This window comes from Hibiscus syriacus, unplaced genomic scaffold (assembly GCF_006381635.1).
Source record: "Hibiscus syriacus cultivar Baekdansim isolate YM2019G1 unplaced genomic scaffold, ASM638163v2 tig00112759_pilon, whole genome shotgun sequence".
Lineage (NCBI taxonomy): Eukaryota > Viridiplantae > Streptophyta > Magnoliopsida > Malvales > Malvaceae > Hibiscus > Hibiscus syriacus.
Window position 1 is genome coordinate 71,635 of NW_024063397.1, and position 22,966 is coordinate 94,600.

General features: G+C 34.7%; 3 protein-coding genes and 1 pseudogene across 3 annotated transcripts; 2 read left to right on the forward strand and 2 right to left on the reverse strand.

The window, feature by feature from the left end:
• The first annotated feature begins 3,599 nt into the window (after positions 1-3,599).
• On the forward strand, positions 3,600-5,316 carry LOC120183379 (berberine bridge enzyme-like 15). Its single transcript, XM_039188092.1, has one exon. The coding sequence runs from the start codon at positions 3,621-3,623 to the stop codon at positions 5,235-5,237; it is 1,617 nt and encodes a 538-aa protein (XP_039044023.1). The 5' UTR covers positions 3,600-3,620; the 3' UTR covers positions 5,238-5,316.
• Positions 5,317-8,754: 3,438 nt separating this feature from the next.
• Positions 8,755-17,278, forward strand: LOC120183388 (annotated as a pseudogene).
• On the reverse strand, positions 15,867-21,528 carry LOC120183387. The gene is made up of 6 exons (XM_039188098.1): positions 20,192-21,528; positions 18,205-19,646; positions 17,918-18,042; positions 17,025-17,794; positions 16,656-16,768; positions 15,867-16,331 (listed from the first exon to the last, which is right to left on the reverse strand). Exons 1-6 carry the CDS (start codon positions 21,521-21,523, stop codon positions 16,049-16,051), a joined length of 4,065 nt encoding a protein of 1,354 aa, XP_039044029.1. The 5' UTR covers positions 21,524-21,528; the 3' UTR covers positions 15,867-16,048.
• On the reverse strand, positions 21,496-22,822 carry LOC120183390 (stress response protein NST1). The gene is made up of 4 exons (XM_039188100.1): positions 22,618-22,822; positions 22,446-22,534; positions 22,256-22,370; positions 21,496-21,997 (listed from the first exon to the last, which is right to left on the reverse strand). Exons 2-4 carry the CDS (start codon positions 22,530-22,532, stop codon positions 21,531-21,533), a joined length of 669 nt encoding a protein of 222 aa, XP_039044031.1. The 5' UTR covers positions 22,533-22,534; positions 22,618-22,822; the 3' UTR covers positions 21,496-21,530.
• Positions 22,823-22,966: the final 144 nt, after the last annotated feature.

A 22,966-nucleotide genomic window follows, 5' to 3' on the forward strand; every position in this document is an offset into this window, starting at 1 on the left:
AAATTTAAAAGAAAGCAAAAACACAAACCAATACGAAATCCGAACAAAATTTTAATTAACAAGTGAGACGTGTATAACTCAAAACAAATCTTTAAAAGAGAAGATTCAGGCTAACTCAAAAAGAAACAACGCAAAGCACAAAATAAACAAAAATAAAAAGTAAATCGTTCGATTTTAAAACCTTTAACAAATTATCATTTGACGTTTTCTTTGAGGAGAAAATTGACACGTGCTTTTTTATCAGAACAATTTTTTTTGAATAATTTTATTAGAAGAATAAATATCTCTTTTCAACAAAAAAGTTAAAAAGCATAACAATAATTTATGCGGGTGAATTATTTAGCCTAATAGGATAATTTAAGATTTATGATATTTATTATATTTGGAGCGAAAACTCGTTTTAAAGAGGAGACGGATTTTAAAAATATTTTTTTATTAGAATTCTTCATGTGGAGATGACGAGTTTTAAAAAATATATAATCTTTTTATTGTAGCTTTTCTAGAGGAGTGACAAATTTATATTTTATCAAAACTTATCACCCTCACATAACGAGTTCCAAATCATTATAACAATCGTTGTAAATTATTAATTAATTTCTAGACCGCCTTATAAATTCAAATAATTATTCTACCTAAATTATTGGGCTAATTTCGCCAAAAATAATATTTCAAATATGATCAAAATAATATAAAATAAACGTTTAGATTAATATTAAACTTTAGAATTGTAATGTACGAACTAACTTACCTCAGTGGTTAAAGGAATCATTATTATTCCAAAATGTCACAGATTCGAACAATTGCTTGGTGCTTGGTGCTTGGTGATTGGACGTTTCATTGTCAAATGGTTAATAATATTTAGAACAAATATTATTTTATAAACACTATCGAAACGATCTTTTACCCAATGAGGAAAGGGGTGGTCCCGTTTCGAAAATGATTTTAGTGATAAAAATGTGGTTCACGGAGACACCACCAATCTTTGATTAGGGTGTAATTGGGCACTCAAAAATATATTTATCATTTAAATAAAATATTAATTTTAATTAAAATGACAAACTTGTGGTATGCGTTACCAAAATTTGAGTTCAGGAGTCGGTTACGTGTGGGGAAGGATTAGCACCCCCACAATGCCCTAAATCGGTACCTAGTCGATTAATTAATTGTCTTTGCAATAAAATGTACAAGTTCGAGTTTAACTTAATTTAAGATCCCCTAGAATAATGATTTTACCTTCGGTAAAATAACTTTTTTGACGACGTTTAGGTTTTGATGAAGGTAAGATCTCCTCTCCTTTCGGTTTGTTTGCTTTCTTCCCGTTCTTCTCGTTGTTCTCCTTTTTCCCGTTGTGTTCTTTTTTTGTAGGGAAATCAAGGCTTTTTATAGGCCTCGGAAGGCCTTGGACCACCGTTCATTTTGGTGAGTCACCGGATCTACGATGGTGACTCACCATAGGGCGAGGTGTGCGGTTCTCCTTGTTTCTTCTGGATCCTTCTGTTGGAGGCGACGGCGTCGTGGCAACGTTGGAGTGGACCATCTGGAGGCAGCGCCAGAATAGTCCCTATTCTTGCTAGATTGGATCTGGACTGTTGGATCTCTCCAGATCCAACGGTTGTAGATGCTGGCGGCTAATATCAGATGTGAAAACCCTAATCGGGTTTTAGACTTCATGGGCCTGAACCGGGTCTGGGTCTGGCATGGGTCTTGGGCCTTCGAGTCTTCGTTTGTAACTGGGCTATGATTTTGCAATATTTGTAACAATAATAATAATAATAATAATAATAATAATAATAATATGATAATAATAATTGTAATATAATAATAATAATAATAATAATAATATATTATTGGACGAAAATGACTATCGACACACCTTAGCATAGACGATGGCAAAAAGAATCAAGGAATAGCAAGAGAAAGCACAAAGAGAATATGAAAGAGAAAGCAAAAAATTAGGATTTCAAATTTTGGGATTGTTTTATAATATAAGGAAAGATAGAGTTTTTTTATAAATATAATAATACTTTTTTAAAATAAATTTTAAAATTGCTAGGTTATGACACATGTCATTTAGGGGGCATTTGGTTAAGGTCATATTGGATTACCGGGGGAATAGAATGTCATTCCCTCTTTTGGTTAGCAAACATTCTCAAAGCCCGGTAATAAATTATTCCCAATAGTGGTATTTTGGGGGTATATTACCATAAATGTGATTATTCTCTTTCCTTAGGTATTGTTTCGGCGTTTTGGACTAAAATATCCTTAAATTGATTTTTTCAAAAATATCATTCTTCTGTCGTTGAATAGAAAAAATTATACAAAGGTTAAAAATAAATTTATCCTTAAATTATTTTAGATTTACAAAAAAATCCATAATTAGAATTTTATATGAAGTTCAGGGGTTAAAAATTTACCCTTTCATTAAACCTATTTATATTTTCAATTTTGTAAAAAAAAATTATGAATTTAAATTTTTTAAAAAATATATATAAATTAAGCATAGTAAAATTATAGTATAATTCAACTTGTTAAAAAATAAATATATAATAAGGATAATTTGATAAAATATACATTTCAATAATCTTTTATTCTTTTAACCAAATATTGTAATCTTACATTCCTGCTAAACGAACCAAACACAAAAGTGCAACATTCCCAGTAATCTTATTCCAGTCGGTAATCACATTCATGTTGGTAATCTTACATTCCGTGAACCAAACGCACCCTTAATGGGGAAAACTAACATCGTTGACGGTCTAAGAACCTAAAAAAGTTCGTTTGTAATGTTAGACACCTAAATAGATAAAAAAAATATAAACACCTATTCGACAAAAAAATATAATTTGAACACTTATTTAGTCATTAAGCCAAAAGACAGTCCAAGACTGACGCCATCATTGATGAAAATCTGAGAGAAAAAGATAAAGAAAGGAGGCGTTATTATATAAAAAATCACTAATTTTTTTTTTTTGAGAAATAACTCCGAATCAAATTAGTTACAAAAATACTCTTTAAAGTGCTATGTAGGATTACTTTGAGTCCTATAAGTTGCATCCGAGTTTTGTAAGATACGAGATCTATCAATTTTTTTAGATAAAATTATTTAATTTTATATATAACTGATAATAAATGCATGAAACTCGATTTTCATAAAACGCGATGTCATTTTGAGGTATTTTTCTAATAAATTTGATTTGGTGGTTATTTTAAAAAAAATAATTATTGGGTTTTTTTTATATAATAATGCCAAGAAAGGATAAGTGAATTTTAAGTTTTGTAATATATTTTCTTTGTTCACATAAGTCTCAATTATATTTGATGTTAAATTAAATCAAATAATTAATTGAAGTTAAACATGTTTAGTATCATCCTTTCATAGTAATCAAATTGAAAACTTCCTGCGAGAATATCGAATTTCTTATCCATCAACCAATGTTTTACAGATGAGAATAAACTGTCCAAAAGGAATAATAAATTGGTGGCAGCCGCCCTCAACCAGGTGATGATCATGACGTTAAGATTATGTCAATTGCACGTTTGCCTCCATTAAACCATACGCTTCAATCCTCCGTCTATAAAACACCTTCAAAATTCTTAAGCACATTACCAACACATAAACAATGGCGTTTCCCTCCATTTCTACCATTCTTCCTTTACTTTTACTCCTCCAGCTATCAACAGCTAAAACCTTCAAATCAGATCCCATTCAAGAAAAATTCATCCAATGCTTCAACGCCAATTCCGAGGTCGCCTTACCCATCTCCACTTCCTTTTTCACCCCTAAAAATGATTCTTTCTCCACTGTCTTGCAATCCACGGCACAGAACCTCCGGTACTTGACGCCTTCGATGCCTAAACCCGAGTTCATTGTCATGCCGTTGCACGAATCCCATGTCCAAGCTGCCGTCATTTGTTCCAAGCAGCTTGATATCCACCTCAGAGTCCGTAGCGGAGGCCATGATTACGAAGGATTATCTTATGTATCCGAAATTGAGTCGCCCTTTATTATGATCGACCTTTCGAAGCTCCGATCGGTGAAAGTCGACATCGAGGATAATAGTGCTTGGATTGAAGCTGGTGCAACTATTGGTGAAGTTTACTATAGAATTTATGAGAAAAGCAAGATTCATGGGTTCCCTGCAGGGCTATGTACTAGCTTAGGCGTTGGTGGGCACATCACAGGTGGTGCATATGGTACCATGATGAGAAAATATGGCCTCGGTGCCGATAATGTCATTGATGCTCGAATCGTCGATGCTAACGGACGAGTCCTCGACCGTGCAGCCATGGGAGAAGATCTTTTTTGGGCTATCAGAGGTGGTGGAGGTGCCAGCTTTGGCGTTATCCTTCAATGGAAGATAAATCTTGTTCCGGTCCCTGCTACAGTGACAGTCTTCACTGTCACAAAGTCCCTAGAACAGAACGGTACCAAGATCCTCCATCGCTGGCAACAGGTTGCCGATAACCTCGACGAGGACCTTTTCATTAGGGTCATCATTCAAACGGCCACAAACAATGGTGAGAAAACAATGACAACATCATATAACTCTGTATTCCTAGGTGATGCTGATAGGCTCCTACAGATCATGGAACAAAGCTTCCCCGAATTGGGACTAACCCGAAAAGACTGCATCGAAACAAGCTGGATCAAATCGGTTCTGTACATTGCCGGATACCCGAGAAACACGCCCCCAGAGATTCTTCTCCAAGGTAAGTCCACATTCAAGAATTATTTCAAAGCCAAATCAGACTTCGTGAAAACAACCATTCCAGAAACAGCATTGGAAGGACTATGGAAAAGACTTATGGAGGAAGACAGTCCATTGATGATATGGAACCCGTACGGCGGGATGATGGCGAGGATATCGGAATCCGAAATCCCGTTCCCGCATCGGAAAGGCAACAAATTCATGATCCAGCACTTGACACTATGGCAAGACGGGGATGATAAGAGTGCAGAGAAGCACATGGATTGGATTCGAAGGATGTATAATTACATGGCACCTTATGTTTCAATATTCCCCAGGACTGCTGCCTATGTGAATTACAGGGACCTTGATCTGGGGACCAACAAGAATGCAAGCACAAGTTTCATTGAGGCCAGTGGTTGGGGCGTGAGGTATTTTAAGCACAATTTCAACAAATTGGTGAAGGTGAAGACCAAAGTTGACCCTGATAATTTCTTCAGGCATGAACAGAGTATTCCACCACTTCCAGTTGAAGCTCGATGCTTATGAAGGAGTAATTATTAATCTTTGTTTTTCACTTTCATGCTTGATTTGTATTGCCTTTTTATTTTGTATTAGTCTTTGTTCTTTCTTCTTGTTATTTTCTGCGAAAATTGTGTTGCTTTGCTTATGTTGCTACAAAATAATGGCATTAGCATTTATAATTATAAACAGTAATTAAATAAATATTGTATCATAAAAAAATATTATCTTAAAAATAGTTTCATCATAATCGATGTAATTAAAAAATGAACGCCGTCTCTTGAAATTAACACAATATATTTAATTTTGTTCACCGGAAAATAAATGTGAAACTCAGTAGAAATCCGTTCTTTTCCGAGAAGGAAGGCAAAGATTGAAAGGACATGAACTAGGAAAGCAGTCATAAAAGAAGCTCGTCAAATAAGAGATGAAACTGGAAACGGTCAAGAAGCACATGAAGGAGAATTCGAGCATAGGGGGTGTTCATTCGGTTAAAACGGTGGCCGACCGAACCAAATTAACCATAATCGAATTAATTAAAAAAAATTTCTTTAACCGTTAACCGAATCGATTTTTTTTCCGAACATATTAACCTAACCGAATAAATTTCGGTTAATTCGGTTAATTTCGAATTAACCGAATTTTTTTTAAAATTTTCTAATTTATATAAAAATTAAATATTTTTTAATTCAAAAAAAGTTTATAATTAATTTAAATAATATATAATTATAAAATAAAAATTTTAGATAATTTTTTTAATTAATTAATATTGATTTAAGTTTAAAAGTTATTGGATCTTAAATTATTAATTGGGTTTTAAATTGTTTGGGCTTAACCCATATTTTATATATAATATATTTAATAATTTTTAATTAAAAAACAGTTTACAATTAATTTAAATAATATATAATTATAAATAAAAAATTTATATAATTTTTTAATTAATTAATATTGATTTAAGTTTAAAAGTTATTGGATCTTAAATTATTAATTGGGTTTTAAATGATTTGGGTTGAGCTCATATGTTATATATAATATATTTAATATTTAAAATTTAATTTCGGTTAATTCGGTTAATTAACCGAATTCGAACCGAATTAACCATTAATCGAATTCTAAAAATTTTCTTAACCGTTAACCGATCGAACTAATTCGATAACCGAACCGAATTAACTGAACTAATTCGGTTCGGTCAATTAACCGAATTAATTCAGTTATTTGAACACCCCTATTCGAGCATAAAAATGCTAATGCTTGTCTGATTTTTAAGTGAGGAGAAGATAATAGAAGAGCGGGTACCTTGAATGTTAAAATCTATGCTCAAACCAAATTTTAAACCGGCTTATTTATGTATGGGTTAATCACCCTATTTATACATGAACTATATCTAATTCTTAATTTTATACATAAAATTTAAAAATTCTTGATTAATTATATAATATTTTCTTCCATTAATGGATATATTCATTTTCGTCACGGAAGATGACATGAAACCCTAAGATCTATAACAAACTAACACTAACACGTGACACTTAAAAAACATGTTTTTATTTTTTTAAATAAATTACATCATTTATCATTTAACTACCTTCTTACTCTTATTTTAATCACTAAAATTTAATTTTTTTAATTTAATTATTATCCAGCCACGGTAGGTTTTACCGAATTACACTGAGTTGTGTCGGCGTTTTTCCTCATGGGTACTGCTCCAACTCAGTTCCCATCTGGAATCACCGCAAGTTTCCATGTCAAATTTGATAACAGAACTGAGTTTTCAAGCTCTAGTTTCCCATCCACTCTTAATATTACGAAGCTTAGCTTTCACCCCCAATTCCAAAATATTATCAAAAAGATGCTCCATGCGTCTTCTCTAAGAAGCCATTATCAAAAAGCTCAAATATCATCCACCATTGCTTCTCTATTACTTGGTCTAAACGAAGGAAGCGCTAATTTCTGATAAAATGGTGGTCCACTGTAGATTTTTCAGAACTTTCTGTGCTTGATTGCTCCTTTCATCCCATCGTGCTTAATGCTGCAAGGAAAATTCAAGTGTTGAGGGATTCAACATTAGGAATTACTGGTCTTGGTTTCTTACCATGTAGTAAGCTCTATTTCAAAGCAACTCAGCCTCCTCTAACTCGGAATAAATTCATCCATGGCTTCAGTTTTACAGCCTTTACTTTCAGCTTACCTATTGCTGCTCCTACCTCTTGTTACTGCTCAAAGTGGTGCCAGTGAAATCGGGGTCGGCAGCTCCATCAAAGTGATTTAGCCTTTGGGTTTCAACAGCTTGAAAATAACAAAGATCTTTTCATCCTCGCCATTTGGTATTATAAAGTAAAGCCGCATGTTTTTATCTAAAAAAAATAAGAGCGAATATATTTGAGTGATGAATAGTATAATTTATCTAAAAAAATTAAAAAAATATGTTTTTTAATGTGACACATGTCATGGTTATAAGGTTCTATGTCATTTTCCGTTACGAAAGTGGGTGAATCCGTTAACGGCAGAAAATATTATGTGACAAGCATTTTTAAACTTTATGTATAAAACTGAGAATCGGGTATAATTCATGTATAAATGGGGTAATTAACTCTTTATTTATTAATTACAATATTTAGACAGACTTAAATTAAGGTGGTAACTTATTTATCACAGTTTTTAATATAACGAATATTATTATGTTTATCATAAATATTGCGGTCATGAGTGTCATTTGAAAGAGTTAATTTGGGGTAAGAATAAGGTAATAATTATTTAAAGATAACTCTCAACCGTTTGGCATTAAACTCTCATACTCTAAACATTCATGGTACTTATACCCAATACCTCAAAAAATAACAATTATTTTACTGCCAAGATTACTTAATTCGTGCACGAAAATCAATTTGAAAATAAAGTTTGGGTGACTTTAAAGTCCCAAAATTTTTGTAATTGTTATGGGATAAATATCAAAATTACATGTATTTTAGTTCAATATGCAATATTATACATAAACCTCGGTATTATATAATTATATGTATGAAGTAACTTCAGTCAATTTTTACAATTAATACCGATATAACATAAAATAAAGGAAAATAAAGATGATCGTATCCAATATATGACACAGAATAAAGGAAAATAAATGAAGGAATAACCTTTAATTTCACCGTTTTACCATCTCTATCATACGTATTTGTTTGCTGTGGAAGAAATAGGTTGGATTCCTTCAAAGGAAAACAAAGGTTCTTCCTTTCAATGCCCCATTTATCTTAGAAGCTACAGCTTGAGCACAAGCATCCTTTCCCTTCCTTTTATGAATATGATTAATCATGGTCAACAAATTCATCAAATATAGTGATAGTGTAAAAGTTAGGATTGATCCCACTTTGCATCCCTAAATTATAGTTTACAAAATAATTTTATAAAAATGTGCACATAAAAGTAAGATTGAATCATTGAATGTGATGAATAAAGACTTTAAAAGCAAACCCACTAATGGTGTCGCATCCCTCATTGTCTAATATACTTGGTGCCTGCCGGCCTTGAGATTAGCTCTCCATTACACGTTTGCCTCGCCTCCATTAAACAATACGCTTCAATCCCACATCTATAAAACACTAATCAAACCCTCAAATTTCTTAAGCACATTACCAAACATAAACAATGGCGTTTCCCTCCATTTCTACCTTCATCTCATTACTTTTAGTCCTTCAACTATCAGCAGCTAAAACCTTCAAATCAGATACCATTCAAGACAAATTCATACGATGCTTCAAAGCAAATTCTGAGGTCCCCTTACCCCTCCACTGCATTTTTCACCCCGAACAATGCTTCATTCTCCACTGTCCTTCAATCCACGGCACAGAACCTCCGGTACTTGACGCCTTCGATGCCGAAACCCAAGTTCATCGTCGTGCCGTTGCACGAATCCCATGTCCAGGCTGCCGTCATTTGTTCCAAGCAGCTTAATATCCACCTCAGAGTACGTAGCGGAGGACATGATTATGAAGGACTATCTTATGTATCTGAAATTGAATCGCCTTTTATTATGGTCGACCTTTCGAAGCTCCGATCGGTGAAAGTCGACATCGAGGATAACAGTGCTTGGATTGAAGCTGGTGCAACTATTGGTGAAGTTTACTACAGAATTTATGAGAAAAGCAAGATTCATGGGTTCCCTGCAGGGCTATGTACTAGCTTAGGAGTTGGTGGGCACATCACAGGCGGTGCATATGGTGCCATGATGAGAAAATATGGCCTTGGTGCCGATAATGTCGTTGATGCTCGAATCGTTGATGCTAACGGACGAGTACTCGACCGTGCAGCCATGGGAGAAGATCTTTTTTGGGCAATTCGAGGCGGTGGAGGTGCAAGCTTTGGCATTATCCTTCAATGGAAGATAAAACTTGTTCCGGTCCCTGCTACAGTGACAGTCTTCACCGTCACAAAGTCCCTACAACAAAATGCTACCAAGATCCTCCATCGGTGGCAACAGGTCGCTGATAAACTCGACGAGGATCTTTTCATTAGGGTCATCATTCAAACAGCGACAAACAATGGTAAGAAAACAGTGACAACATCATACAATTCTCTATTCCTAGGTGATGCCGGTAGGCTCCTACAGATCATGAAACAAAGCTTCCCGGAATTGGGACTAAGCCGAAAAGACTGTATCGAAACCAGCTGGATCAAATCCGTGCTTTACATTGCTGGATACCAGAGCAACACCCCGCCGGAGATTCTTCTCCAGGGTAAGTCCACATCTAAGGCCTATTTTAAAGCCAAATCGGATTTCGTGAAAACAACTATACCAGAAACAGCATTGGAAGGGCTATGGAAAAGACTAATGAAGGAAAACATCCCACTAATGATATGGAACCCGTACGGAGGGATGATGGCGAGGATCTCCGATTCCGAAATCCCGTTCCCGCATCGTAAAGGCAACAAGTTCATGATCCAGCACTTGACTGCATGGCTAGACGGGAATGATAAAAATGCAACCAAGCACATTGATTTGATTCGTCGGAGGTACCGTTACTTGGCACCTTATGTCTCAAAGTTCCCCAGGACTGCATATGTGAATTACAGGGACCTTGATTTGGGGATCAACAAGAATGTGAGCACAAGTTTCATTGAAGCCGGTGGTTGGGGGGTGAGATACTTCAGGGATAATTTCAACAGGTTGGTGAAGGTGAAGACCAAAGTCGACCCACATAATTTCTTCAGGCATGAACAGAGTATTCCGCCACTTCCGGTTGAAGCTAGATGCATATGAAGGAATAACTAATCATTGTTGTTTCAGTTGATACAATGTTCTTTAACGTTTGTGGCTTGTAGGTTGAAGACATGAACAATGAATGATGATTCGGTTCTTCGTTCTTGTTATTTTCTATGAAAGTATTGTTCTGACGACGAAGTTTCCCGAGATGAATAAGATCACAATCAAGGGTATAAATGAACAAAATGTTGAATTATCCGAGAACAGTTTATATAATATTTGCTTATTAAATTTAAAAAATAAAAATAAACAAAAATTTTATATTCATTTAATAAATAAATAAATACAAATAAATATATTTATTTATGTTCATATTTCGACTCGTTTATAAACTTGTTTACTCACTTCTCCTTTTACTTTTTTTTTTTACATTTTAAATACCAATGAAGATAAAAAAAATTAAATTGAACACAATATGAACTTTAATTCAAACTATGAAATCTAAGGAACTTAAGGGCTAATTACATAATTTTACTATTTTTCTTTGGTTTATAAATTAACATTAAACCAAACATAAACACATTCAAAATAAACAAAGGAACTCAAACACGATATTACAAATTTAAACTAACATGAACACTATAAAAAATAAACTACCGAACACAAGCAAGATATTAAAAACGTAAACAAACACAAACTGAACATTAATATATTTAAAAATAATCAGATGAACACATTTTTGTTCGTTAAAACCCAATTCATTTACAACCTTAATTATGGTGAACTACCGAGGAAAGATTGTAACATCCCAACCCGTACCCGACCCGGATACGAGTATAAAATGTCACATTGACTTTTCAAAACAATATCATTACCAAATAAGAGAACATTTGAACTTATATTAAGAAAATACAATCATATACTTGTTGAATTTTGTTCCATTATAACAAATTTAAAGAAAAACGTTTTTATGAATAGTACTATACTATATGAATTGTACTATACTGTATGAACAATACAGTGAATAGTACTATGAACAGTGCTGCAGTGTACCGATGCACTGCTATAGTGTACCAATGCACAAAAATATCGAATATAAATTATGTTTCGATGCACTGCTACAGTGTATCGATGCACTACTACAGTACTATTACAGTAACTTCAACTCAACTTATATAAAACTCATAAAAATTTAAGCCTTCATCAATATAAAATTACCATTTACATATATACGTTATTACAAAACTCGATCATATGATTTTACAAAACCTATTAGAGCATATCGGTTTCAAACCTTTATTTACATGACAATCACTATAAGTATTACAAAATACATATTATTAAATTCTTTTCTGGTCTGATCTTTGGAAAGGAGAAACTGACTTGTCTTGCATAACTTTTATCATTCTTCCTCTTCTCGGAACCTACGTGTGAAACAATCACACGCTAAGTCGTTGATTTAGTGAGGCATATAAAAAACATGTAATAAAAACCATAAAACATTTCATATAACAGAATACATGCATGCATATATATCATCATTATCATGATCTCTACCATTATCATTAACTCATTTACCATATGATCTTGTACTTATCATTTCGGTATATCATATATCATTTCACAAAGAAACACACATAACATCATATAATCATGCAAACACTTTTAATATCTTTTATAGACCCATGTACATTACTGAGAACTCAAGGTATTCGAGTACATTGAGGTTGTGCACTATTGTTATCACCACAGCTCGTATGAGGTCCCACTAGGGGCATATGAATTTTGTCCCGAATGACATATGTATTGTATTTGACCCGAAGTACCACTCCTAAAGAACCATATTCATATTCCAATGGATCAAATATGTCTCAAAAGGCCCTGTAAATATTCCAAATGATACATATACGTCCCGAAGGACCACGTATAACCCTCAACTCTTGGCATGCCAACTATACCACCAGCTCTCATATCATATAACATGGGCATTATAATTTATACATTTCATATCACTTGTTCTTTCTCTTCTATCACATACCACATGTATGTGTAACCATATATATCATCATATATCACATGTATCACAAGTGCATGATTCACGTAGATCGTTTCATATGGCTTATATCATTTTTTATTTGTTCATGTAAACTCGCATGTCATATCATGTAACATATATCACATGTTGCATTTTCACGTAAGTGTCGGAACCGTCTTTCGGTTGACACCGGAGTTGGGCTTCGACTTGGATTAAATACTTAGGAGTTGCCACCGACTATTTTAAAACGAATTTAGGTGGGTCGGACACCATCTTACCTGATCTGTGTTGTACCATAAACGTGTCAGGTTCGGGAGTCGGTTATGGTCAAGGAAGGATTAGCGCCCTTGAACCGCCCTTTCAGTACCAATTAATTTGTCGGTTGTCTTTAATTGCGAAAAATTAGGAATTTAAATTGAAATTTAAGATATTCGATTCGAACTGCTTACCTTTTATTGGATGGAGTTACTAAAAATACAATCGAAAATGTTAGACAAAAGATGATAAATAATGTTAAAAAAAAGAAAAGGGGAAAAGTAAAATATAAATATAGATCAAATGAAAAAAAATATTAAATAAATAAAAAAAATAAAATAATAAAGGAAAATAGATAAATTAAAAAAAAAGAATAAATAGCATAAAATGAAAGGAAAAAGCAGTTAAAAACAAAAGAAAATTAATTAATTATGTTAGTGACTGAAATAAAATATGCGTAAAATTAGAAGTCAGAAATAAAAATAATGAAAACTAACATCAGTGATTAAAACGTAAACATTACAAGTTACCGGGACCAAAAACATAGTTTACCCGTGCGCGAAAATGCGCAGAAAGTCCCTAATCAAAACGACGTCGTTTCGACAACACTATAAATATCCCTCCCTTAAGCTAAAAATGGCCATTCTCACCCATTCGCAAAACTTTCACTCTCTCTCTAAAGTTAGAAGAGAGAACTCTTCTCTCCCTTCTCTTTAGCCTGGAGGGTGGCCGGCCGCCACCATCGTCGATGTCCGCCACTCACAGCCGCCGCAAAAAACCATTGTCACGCAGAACACTCCTCTCCATCCCAGGAACCTGGATCTAGCCACCAAATAACGAAATAGGCCCTAGATCAGAGTAGATCTACACAAATGTACTCGGGCTTTTACCTTAACCGATGAAAACTCCTCGCCTTCCTGACGCAACCACCGACGAAAGCCTTTGGCTTTTATGATATCCTTCAAAACTTTAGTGTTTTTTGATCTCTTGCTTGGCTTTGTCTTTGTTTTCGTATGGCTTTTGTTTCAACGGTTTTGTGTTGGCTTGTTTGATGATTCTGTCTCGTTCTCGTTGTAGGTATTTCGGCTTTAGGCTTGTGGTTCTGTGTAGACCGATTTTATGGTCAATGGTTCTCGGTTTGTGACTTGTGTTTTGGTACCGATTGTTGTCGTTTGGGTTATCTGTTGTTGGCTGATGATGGTTCTCGGTTTGATGTTTTTGATGGGGTCTGTTTTCGGCTGTTTTGGGGTCGATCCCGGTGATCTCGGATGGTCCAGTCTGAGTAGTTTCGGTTTTGGTGTTGCACATCGCCGAAATACTCGGTCGGCCGGTGACTTTCGATCCTCTGTAACCCTTGATCTCGATCGTTGGATTGGGTCAGATCCAACGATCCAGGGTCTGCTGCGGTGCTGGACTTAACGTGGAAACCCTAATCTTTTGACTTTGTTTATGGGTTGGGTCAGGCCCTGCTGTTGGACCCATGCATTGGATTCTTAGACCATGAACAAAAAACAAAACATAAATAAGAAATAAAATAACATAAAATAAAAAATAATATAATAATATAATAATAAAAATAAAAAATATTTTCAAAAACATATATAATATATAAATTTCCAAAATGTTTTTTTAAAAACTATATAATATATATATATTCAAAAATTATATAATATATATGTTTTCAAAATGTTTTAAAAACTATATTATATTTTCAAAATGTTTTAAAAACTATATAACATATATTTTCAAAAATATTTTAAAAACTATATATTATATTTTATTTTCAAAATGTTTTAAAAATTATATAATATATATTTTCAAAAATGTTTTAAAACCATATATTATATTTATTTTCAAAATGTTTTAAAACTATAATATATATATATATATATATAATGGGACGAAATTGAGTGTCTACAGTAAGCATGTAAATCATGTAACATTTAATAACATACATCCATTTCTATGTACTAATGTACACATAAAAATCACATAACATTTTAGAAGTTACTTCTTATCATAGTAACTCCGTCACTGGCTCATCGCAAGCCAATGTTTAATCAATAACATAAGTATAATTTAATTGCACTCACTTTAGTCTTGCTTTGATTCAATCCTAATTCTTTGATTATTCCAAAACTTGTTTAGGCTCAATATCTACATAAACATAATTTCCGAGACGATTATCAGAAGCCTAAACCTTATAACTTGATATTAATGACTTAGGCTAATTTAATAAATCAAACTTCAACTTTTCCTTTAGGAGTGTACCGATGCATTATGGGTGCATCGGTACCTAAAATAGCTTCGAAATTTTCATGCATCGATACCTACCGGTGTGTATCAATGCACCTTCAAATTGGTCTTAGTGCATCGGTACCCATTCATAATATACCGATGCACATGTCAATAATAAATTGGTTTCACCCGAAAATTCCACAACTTTTCATTAAATTTCCACATACAAAGCTCCTTTTCATACCATTAAACTCAACTACTATTACTTAAACTAACTTATATCCATATAAATCATCTTTATCTTCCATATCTCATCATGATTCTTAAAATTAAAATCTTACTAAACTTTCAACTTTGTTATAAATCCTTTCTAACTTCATAAATCTCTTATTCTTATGAAGGATAAGTCAAATTTCGTCTCAAAATTCTTTTATTAACTCTTTTTCAAAAATTCATTTAGAAACTCATTCTCTTTAATCCTTCATAACTTCTTTATCTTTTGATATTAAGATAACTTAAGTTTTCCTTAAGCTTAAGTATCACCTAAGGATCAAAACTCATACTTAAAATTAACAAATAATCAACTAACAAGGAAACTTATCTTTGTCTTTCTTGGTTCACGATGGAGAAGAAGAAAGCAGGAAGAAGAGAGGTTTTCCATCTTACTCTTCCAAATGACTATTTTAGCATTTAATTCCTTTAATAATTACTAACAATAATTCATAAACTATTTCTAGATAAGTCATTGAACTATTCAACTATTTCACTTTAATCACCAAATTATGAAATTTTACAATTTAATCACTAACCCGTAGTTTAGGATGTTACAAAGATATTGAAATGAGAAAATGATGATGAACAAAAAGGTGTCCTTCAAGTTGATTTTTCATAATTTCTTTGAACAAATCAAAACGAAAAACTCGGTATGTACAGGCAGAGACGAACATGAAACCGAAACAAAAACGATTCCACGTCCCCAAAAAAGTACCGGTCATGAGAAACTACTGGTTTCTGCAAAAAGAAATTATACATTTTTACCAAAAATGTGTCCTGATTTCAAAACTATTGCAGCTTGCTCCATATCGAACTTTCCATGATGCAACTATTTCAGTCGATAGATTTGAAAAGTCTAACCGATGTTGCTCGCTGTTCTTCTGTCAACAAAGGAAACCACTTTCTTAAAACATCTGCAAGAACAAACTGACCTGACATGACTGCAAGCTCAACATTCTCAAAGTCGATGGGTACAAGCCCAAGCAAAGCAGTAACGGTGGCGAGCTGGATGGGCAGACCGGCTCCAATAGTAGCCTCCCGCAACAGAAAAGCATGCAGATTTGCTCTCAAGTTTTCAACCTCTTTATCTTCATATCCAATAGTATCGACTCCGATTCTTAAAAACAGACATCAATTGAATGTGTAAGTTATATGGGAATTTTGCAAGTACTACGAATTTTCTCATCTTAAAAAGACATGCTCCACCTTGGCCCCTTCAAAAGGGAAAAGAACTACACAGCACAAAAGCACATGCTTTTATACTCTTTTTCAATGTTCCTTTCTTACCTCTGGCAATTGTCTCAAACTCTTAAAACTCCAATTATCTACCTAAAAGCTAAATTCGAGTGATTCTATTTTCCTACATCGAGTTTCAACCAACATACAAATAGGGCTGAAGGCAGGAAAAAATATATAAAATCAAAATTCAATGCAAGAATACCTTCCAAGTTGACCAAGAAGAACAATGATGGCAACAGTGAGGTTCTCATGAGCAGATGACTCCAACATACAGCACAGCTGGCCAATGATTTTCTTGCATATCCAGTTCCAGCTCTGTTTCCATCAAAACAAGAAAATTCAGGTTAAAAATCTCAGGACAAGCTCTTATCTAAAAAGTACTTTAAAATCTTCTAAGCATTGTTTATTATTTAAAAGTTCAAAAAAAAATTCAGCCAGGGGAATTCATAACCAAACATTTCCATTTTGCTAATTTTTGTTTCCGCATTTTATATAACAGAGAAAAAGGTTAAAAATAGTTTTACTGAAAGCTGCTTAAAGAGAGAGTCTACATAATAGAGTAAGCAAATACCATATTACATGCAAGCAGCTCAATCAATGATAAGACATCAATACTGTCGCACACAGTTCCAGTGACAACTGATCCCGACTGTTCACTAGACAAACTGCACTTATCTAAACAACAGTATACATCCATATCCTCAATGGACATGGAACTTGAATTTGCTGTCAGATTTTGATGCATGATTCCCGACTGGGCATAATTCTGAAACTTTGTAAAGAGTAATAAGACAACATTATCTGCAGAAAGGGAGTCCTTAGAAAATGGGCAGCCAACACGTTCATGGAACTGATGTATAACATCACCCACCAGCGAATGAGTCCTTACAGCCACTGGTGCACATTCACTTTCAAGGACCACAACGATCGATTTCAATACAGTCATTGTTGAACTATAATCTCTTAAGGTAAACATCTTATCGCCACCCACATAAGCAAACACATGAAGAACAACCAGGACCACCGAGGTATCATATCTGTGCATCCGGAAAATGTTATATGCGGCTTCACACAGAAAGCCAACACGGCCAGCAGCCGCACAAATAGAACCCAATATAATGCTACTGGCCGCCAACAGATCAGCTGAAGCAGCTTCATGTGTAAATACTAAATCTGAACCATCAATAAAGACATGTCTTCTTGAATCACATTCAACAGAAGTCTGTGAAGACAGATCATCATACAACAATATTCTCCCCTCTATAAGAAAATCTTGAATTAAACTAAGCAATTCATCCAAACATTCAGCCACTACACTTCTTGACTCGCCATCAGACATCACTGTGCAAAAAGAACAGTTAAATAAAGCCTAAGCCGAAACAACCAAATAAGAAATTATAAGAACCAATATTAGACACAATAAATCCAACAACAATCTGACACAGATAAAAGTTTCAAAGGTACCTTCATTTATGTGTTCAGCAAACAAATTTAAACAGAGTATGAAATCCCCAAGCATAGAGCAGTTCTTGGATGTAGCTGTACAGAAGTTGAGAAGAACCAATGAAAAAAATACACAAACCTTCTCCCTGCAACCAATAAAAAAGAGCCATGAGACTCGGCATCTTCTCATCAATTAATTTAACAGTTCTAGGAATCAAAGCAGGCATCAGAATAAACTAAGGAAAAAGTAAAGAACTCAGACAGTCTTCAACGGCAGACATTATATCTTACGACAATAAAAAACTTACTTCGGTAAAAGCTGCTTTTCCAGTTTAAGAGCATGTGAAATTCTATGCATGACAAACTCTGTCTGAGCAGGCAAGGAGCATTGAACCATACAAGTTTTAGTGGCACAACAAATTCTGGAGACACTGCTATCCTCCTTGATGTTAGAGAATATAACACAGAATTTCGGAATACTTGCATTGGTGGATCCAATGTCACTTCCAGTTCCAGATGGAAAGTTCACCACTCCATTCCCAGAACTAGGAGCAACTAAAGTCTCCACATCCACTCGAGAGTTATGGGAGTGGTTTAAAAAGGCTCTTTCTGCTGGCAAAGTAATGCAATAATTGTTCTCATTATACTTTAGAATGTCAAAGGAACCAAATGAGTCATTCTCATGTTGTACTTGAGGTGAAGTGTCCACCCTATCAAAATGCAACTGATTGGAACTGTTCACATTCATAACATCAAACTTGTCAGAAGATGCAAGATTTTCATTTTCATGAGGGAATCTTTCAGAAATCGCATCCTGTAATGGTCTAAATTCATCCACCTCAGCTGATTTGATACAGGGAGATTCCACTTCAGGAAGTGTAGGGGATACAGGCCTTTCAACTGCCATCCTAAAGCATTCCTCCTCTGCAGCATCATCCAAATCCAGTAATTTCATATAGTTTTTGCTGACTACCTCCTCAAAACCAACCATAGTTTTAGGGTCAATAGTATTAGGGTTGCACAAATGATCAGAGCAACCTGGCATCTGCTTCATCTGCAGACCATCACAAGATTTCCCCATAGCTAGTGTCTTTTCATCAGAAATCTTCCTCCTCTTATGAGATTTATCATGTGCAGAATATTCCAAAGCAGAAAGTTTGTCCCCAAGCTGTAGATGCCTCTTCTTCCTCTCACAGCATAAAGTTTCAATACATTCCACGGTATCAAGTATCATATTTCTTTTCCTAACACGTCCCTTAACTCTTCCAAGAGGAGGACTTTTAACACTATTTTCAGCAACCACGGCAGGATTTTCATTACACTTTTTTTTTGTAACTTCGCAAGACATACTTGTAATAGTTGGTTGTAAATTTAAGTTCTCTTCAGCCAGTGTTGCCGATGTGGTAACAGAAGGAACACCCCTTTCCTGTGAGCCCACCAACTGTCTATCAGAAAAAGATGCTGTACAGCAATTTATCGCAGAACTCTGTGACATTCTTTTATTAGATCCTCGAACTAGAGGATCCAAATTAGAATTAATACCTGTGATAGATTTACAACAGTTCCCTCCCTGTATAGGAAGCAAACACTGATCATGTCGAATTATTTCCCCAAGAGGATTGGAAGCAGTTGCATCCATGTACCTGGTCTTCAGAAGTTCATTTTCAGTTTGAAGACATGTTTGACATGATGTTAAGCCATGCAAATTGTTTTTCAACTTTGTCCATTGCATACTTGCAGTCTCTCCAGCCTGCAAAGTATATCAAACAATCCCATGTACAACCATGATCAGAATCACAGGCAGAAATTGAAGAAAATCAAAATACAGAATGCCATAATACTACATTAAAATTGCAAATTGGCCTAAACAAAAATGAAAAGTAAGATGAGACAAAATCATATTTAAATTCTTTTGTTAAAATTATAGAAAGGTACAGATTATGCAAAATCATAGGATATACGTGTGATGGAAAAAAAGGAAAAGGAAAACTTCTAAGGTTTTTCCCAAGCTGGAGAAGTTAATTGCTAAGAGCTTATTAGTATTCCAGTGAATCATAAATAAAATCAGTGATGTTAATATACATTACAACTTCCCACAAATTGAAGTAGAATAGAAAGTAGACAAACACTCTACCCACCAATTTAATAATACTAAAGAATCATCAGGTAACCTTCAGGCTGAGAAAAATCAATCAGATATATGCCAAAACCTGTATGCTATTTTTTTTTTTAAAGAATTATGACACTTCAGCTAAAATGCAAACCAGATATATGAATACTAGCTGAGAAACTAACCTTTTCCATGTCATATATACCTTCAGCTGGAACTGAGAAACAATTATCCAGTGCATCCAAACGGTACAAAAGTTTAATTAACTCGAACTTCATGCAACCTAATTCTTGTTGCAAAAGACTACTATGACTTCTTTCCAACCTAGCCACATCTTTTGCATGCTTTACTCTTTCCTTCTCAAACTTCAGTTGTTTTTTCAAAAGCTTTACTTCTGCTACTTCAGCACTAATTCCATTGTTAGATGAAACAACCAATGCACCATCCGTTTTTCTATTTGATGAAAGTTTATATATCTGCTTCTGCAATTCATTAATTTTCAGGTTAGCATCTTCTAACAGCTTTGATAAATGATTACCCCAGTGTTCTCCTTTCATAGTCTTCTTTGTATTCTCTTCCACAAACTTTCTTTTCTTTTCTGCTTTCCTCCTCTTGGAATCTGCTTGTTTTCTCTCACTAGTAGACTTCTCTTTCTCAATATCATCCAACTGCAGATACCCAGAAGCTACCCTGAACTTCTCAGCATCTTCCTTCAGCACCTTGAATTGTGCTGTCTTTTCTGTTTTTGCAGCGATTGCATTTCGATAAGGTTGGTCAAAATGACTGCCCCCCTTTTTCCTTGAGCCAGAAAGTTCATGTAACTGTTTGTGTAGTTCTTTATTCCTTCTTCTGGCCTCATCTAGCTGTTTGGTCAAACTGTTATTGTGCAACTTCTCTTCGACAGCTTTCTTCTTAGTTGCTTCCACAACCTTCCTTCCTTTGTCTATTTTGGCTTCTTCAACAACTTTCTTAGTTTCTTCTGCAATCCTCTTTTGCTCCTCTGCCTTAGCCATCGCAAGCTCAGCTTGTTGTCTTACTTCAACAGCCTTCGTCATGTTTTCTTCAGCAATCTTAGTTTGCTCCGCTGCTTCAGCCATCTCTAAATCAGCATGTTTTCTTTTTTCAACGGCCTTCTTCTTAGTTTCTGTAGCAACCTTCTTCTGCTTCTCTGCTTTAGCCATCTCTGAATCGGCACATTTCCTTTCGTCAACAGCCTTTTTCTTAGTTTCTTCAGCAATCTTCCTTTGCTCCTCTGCCTTAGCCATCTCAAACTCAGCTTGTTTTCTTACTTCAACAGCCTTCTTCATGTTTTCTTCAGCAATCTTCCTTTGTTCTGCTGCTTCAGCCATCTCTAAATCAGCACGTTTTCTTTCTTCGGCAGCCTTCTTCTTAGTTTCTTTAGCAACCTTCATCTGCTTCTCCGCTTTAGCCATCTCTGAATCAGCACATTTTCTATCGTCCACAGCCTTTTTCTTAGTTTCTTCTGCAATCTTCCTCAACTCCCTTGCTTTAGCCATTTCTAAATCAAACAAGTTTTCTTTCTTCATCTGCCTTCTTTTTCTCTTCTTCTAGCTTCTTAGTTTCCTCATCCAACTTTGACTTCTCTGAAGCCAACTTGGATTTTGCTTCACTAACCTCTTTCATTGGTGCCTCCAATTGCTTTAGCCCATGTTCTTCACCAGGCTTACCTTTCTCAGTTGTAGCATGTACTGATGCATCAGTAGCTTTTTTCTTCTCCATATCAGCCCTCTTCTTCTCTTTCTCAACAAGCTCCTTGAGCCAGCTTATTTCCTTATCCCTTTCAGAAAGACAAGCTTTAAGAATCTTTATTTCTTCAATTTTATTGTCACTGTCTGAAAGTCCTTTTTGCTTTAAGTTGGATATCTCAGACTTCAGGACAGATAATTCATTCTCTAATGAAACTCTTAAAGTCGATTCTTTTTCTCTGCCCTCTTTTTCTACCTTAGTTCGTTCCAGCTCTTCTTCATATGCTGAAAGTGTAAAGCTACGAATTAGAACAAATATTGCTGGACAATTCAAATTGAAAATCTAATCTCTCGTTCTAAAAACCAACATAAAGGACTACCCTAAATGTATGACAGGACATCCTTCGGCCAACATATGTTTCAGCTAAATCCTTCAGCTTTCATATGGTAAAATGCTATCACTTATCCCATATAAAGTTAAAATCCTAAAAAACACAAAGAAATTAACAAAAGGGAAGTTACATGTAGTCGCATTATTTATACCTTGCTTGAGAGCCAAATTCTGGGCTTGAATATTATCACATCCTTTTTCCAGTATACGAACTGCTTGCTTTAGACAAACTCGCCCCCTTTCTGCTTTTGAATATTTATTTTTCCACTGAAAAATGAAAAGAATAATTTAAGGGGGGAATATGGAACATTGTAAATGTGCTTCTCTAATTTGAAATCATACCACTTGACAGCAGGCTGAGACTCGGACATCCTCCACTGGCGCGTCCGCAACACTTGACTCGGGGATGCAAGGAACATCCTCCGCCATTGCTGCCAAAGCATCCAGAAACTTCAGATTAGCAAAATAGTTGAAACTATTCAGACTTCCACATAAGAAAAAAAACCATTTATACCTTCTGGATTGATCTTTTTTTTTCTTGTTGGAGTAAATTCTCATGAAAAAAACATCGAAAGAGAGAAATTATCTACAGAAAGAGAAAAGAGCAATACGTGCTTGTTTTAAAATTTTAAAAATCAGGGAATGGTGCCTTTAAGCCGAATTGAAAAGAAAAACCCTAAACTCGATTATGGAGGGAAAGAGTTGCACATGCAGTTGGCAGTGGCGGCCTACCGGTAGAGAATTTCGAGAACGAAACTGAATTTATATTTACTAATATCATTTTTATGGATCCAGCCCAATAACGTTTGGTTAAAGTACGGTAGATTCTATTAGACTATGCTCATATGATTTGATACTTAAAA

Bases quoted from the DNA above. Each gene is read 5' to 3' on its own strand.
- LOC120183390 (XM_039188100.1), bottom strand. From the start codon at position 22,532: ATGGCGGAGGATGTTCCTTGCATCCCCGAGTCAAGTGTTGCGGACGCG. The intron at 22,371-22,445 runs GTATGATTTCAA...TTCATTTTTCAG, and splicing joins TCTCAGCCTGCTGTCAAGTG to TGGAAAAATAAATATTCAAA. The intron at 21,998-22,255 runs GTATAAATAATG...TTACACTTTCAG, and splicing joins GAATTTGGCTCTCAAGCAAG to CATATGAAGAAGAGCTGGAA.
- LOC120183379 (XM_039188092.1), top strand. From the start codon at position 3,621: ATGGCGTTTCCCTCCATTTCTACCATTCTTCCTTTACTTTTACTCCTC.
- LOC120183387 (XM_039188098.1), bottom strand. From the start codon at position 21,523: ATGGCTAAAGCAAGGGAGTTGAGGAAGATTGCAGAAGAAACTAAGAAA. The intron at 19,647-20,191 runs GTTAGTTTCTCA...TATACTTTGCAG, and splicing joins GTATATATGACATGGAAAAG to GCTGGAGAGACTGCAAGTAT. The intron at 18,043-18,204 runs GTAAGTTTTTTA...TATTGGTTGCAG, and splicing joins GAAAAGCAGCTTTTACCGAA to GGAGAAGGTTTGTGTATTTT.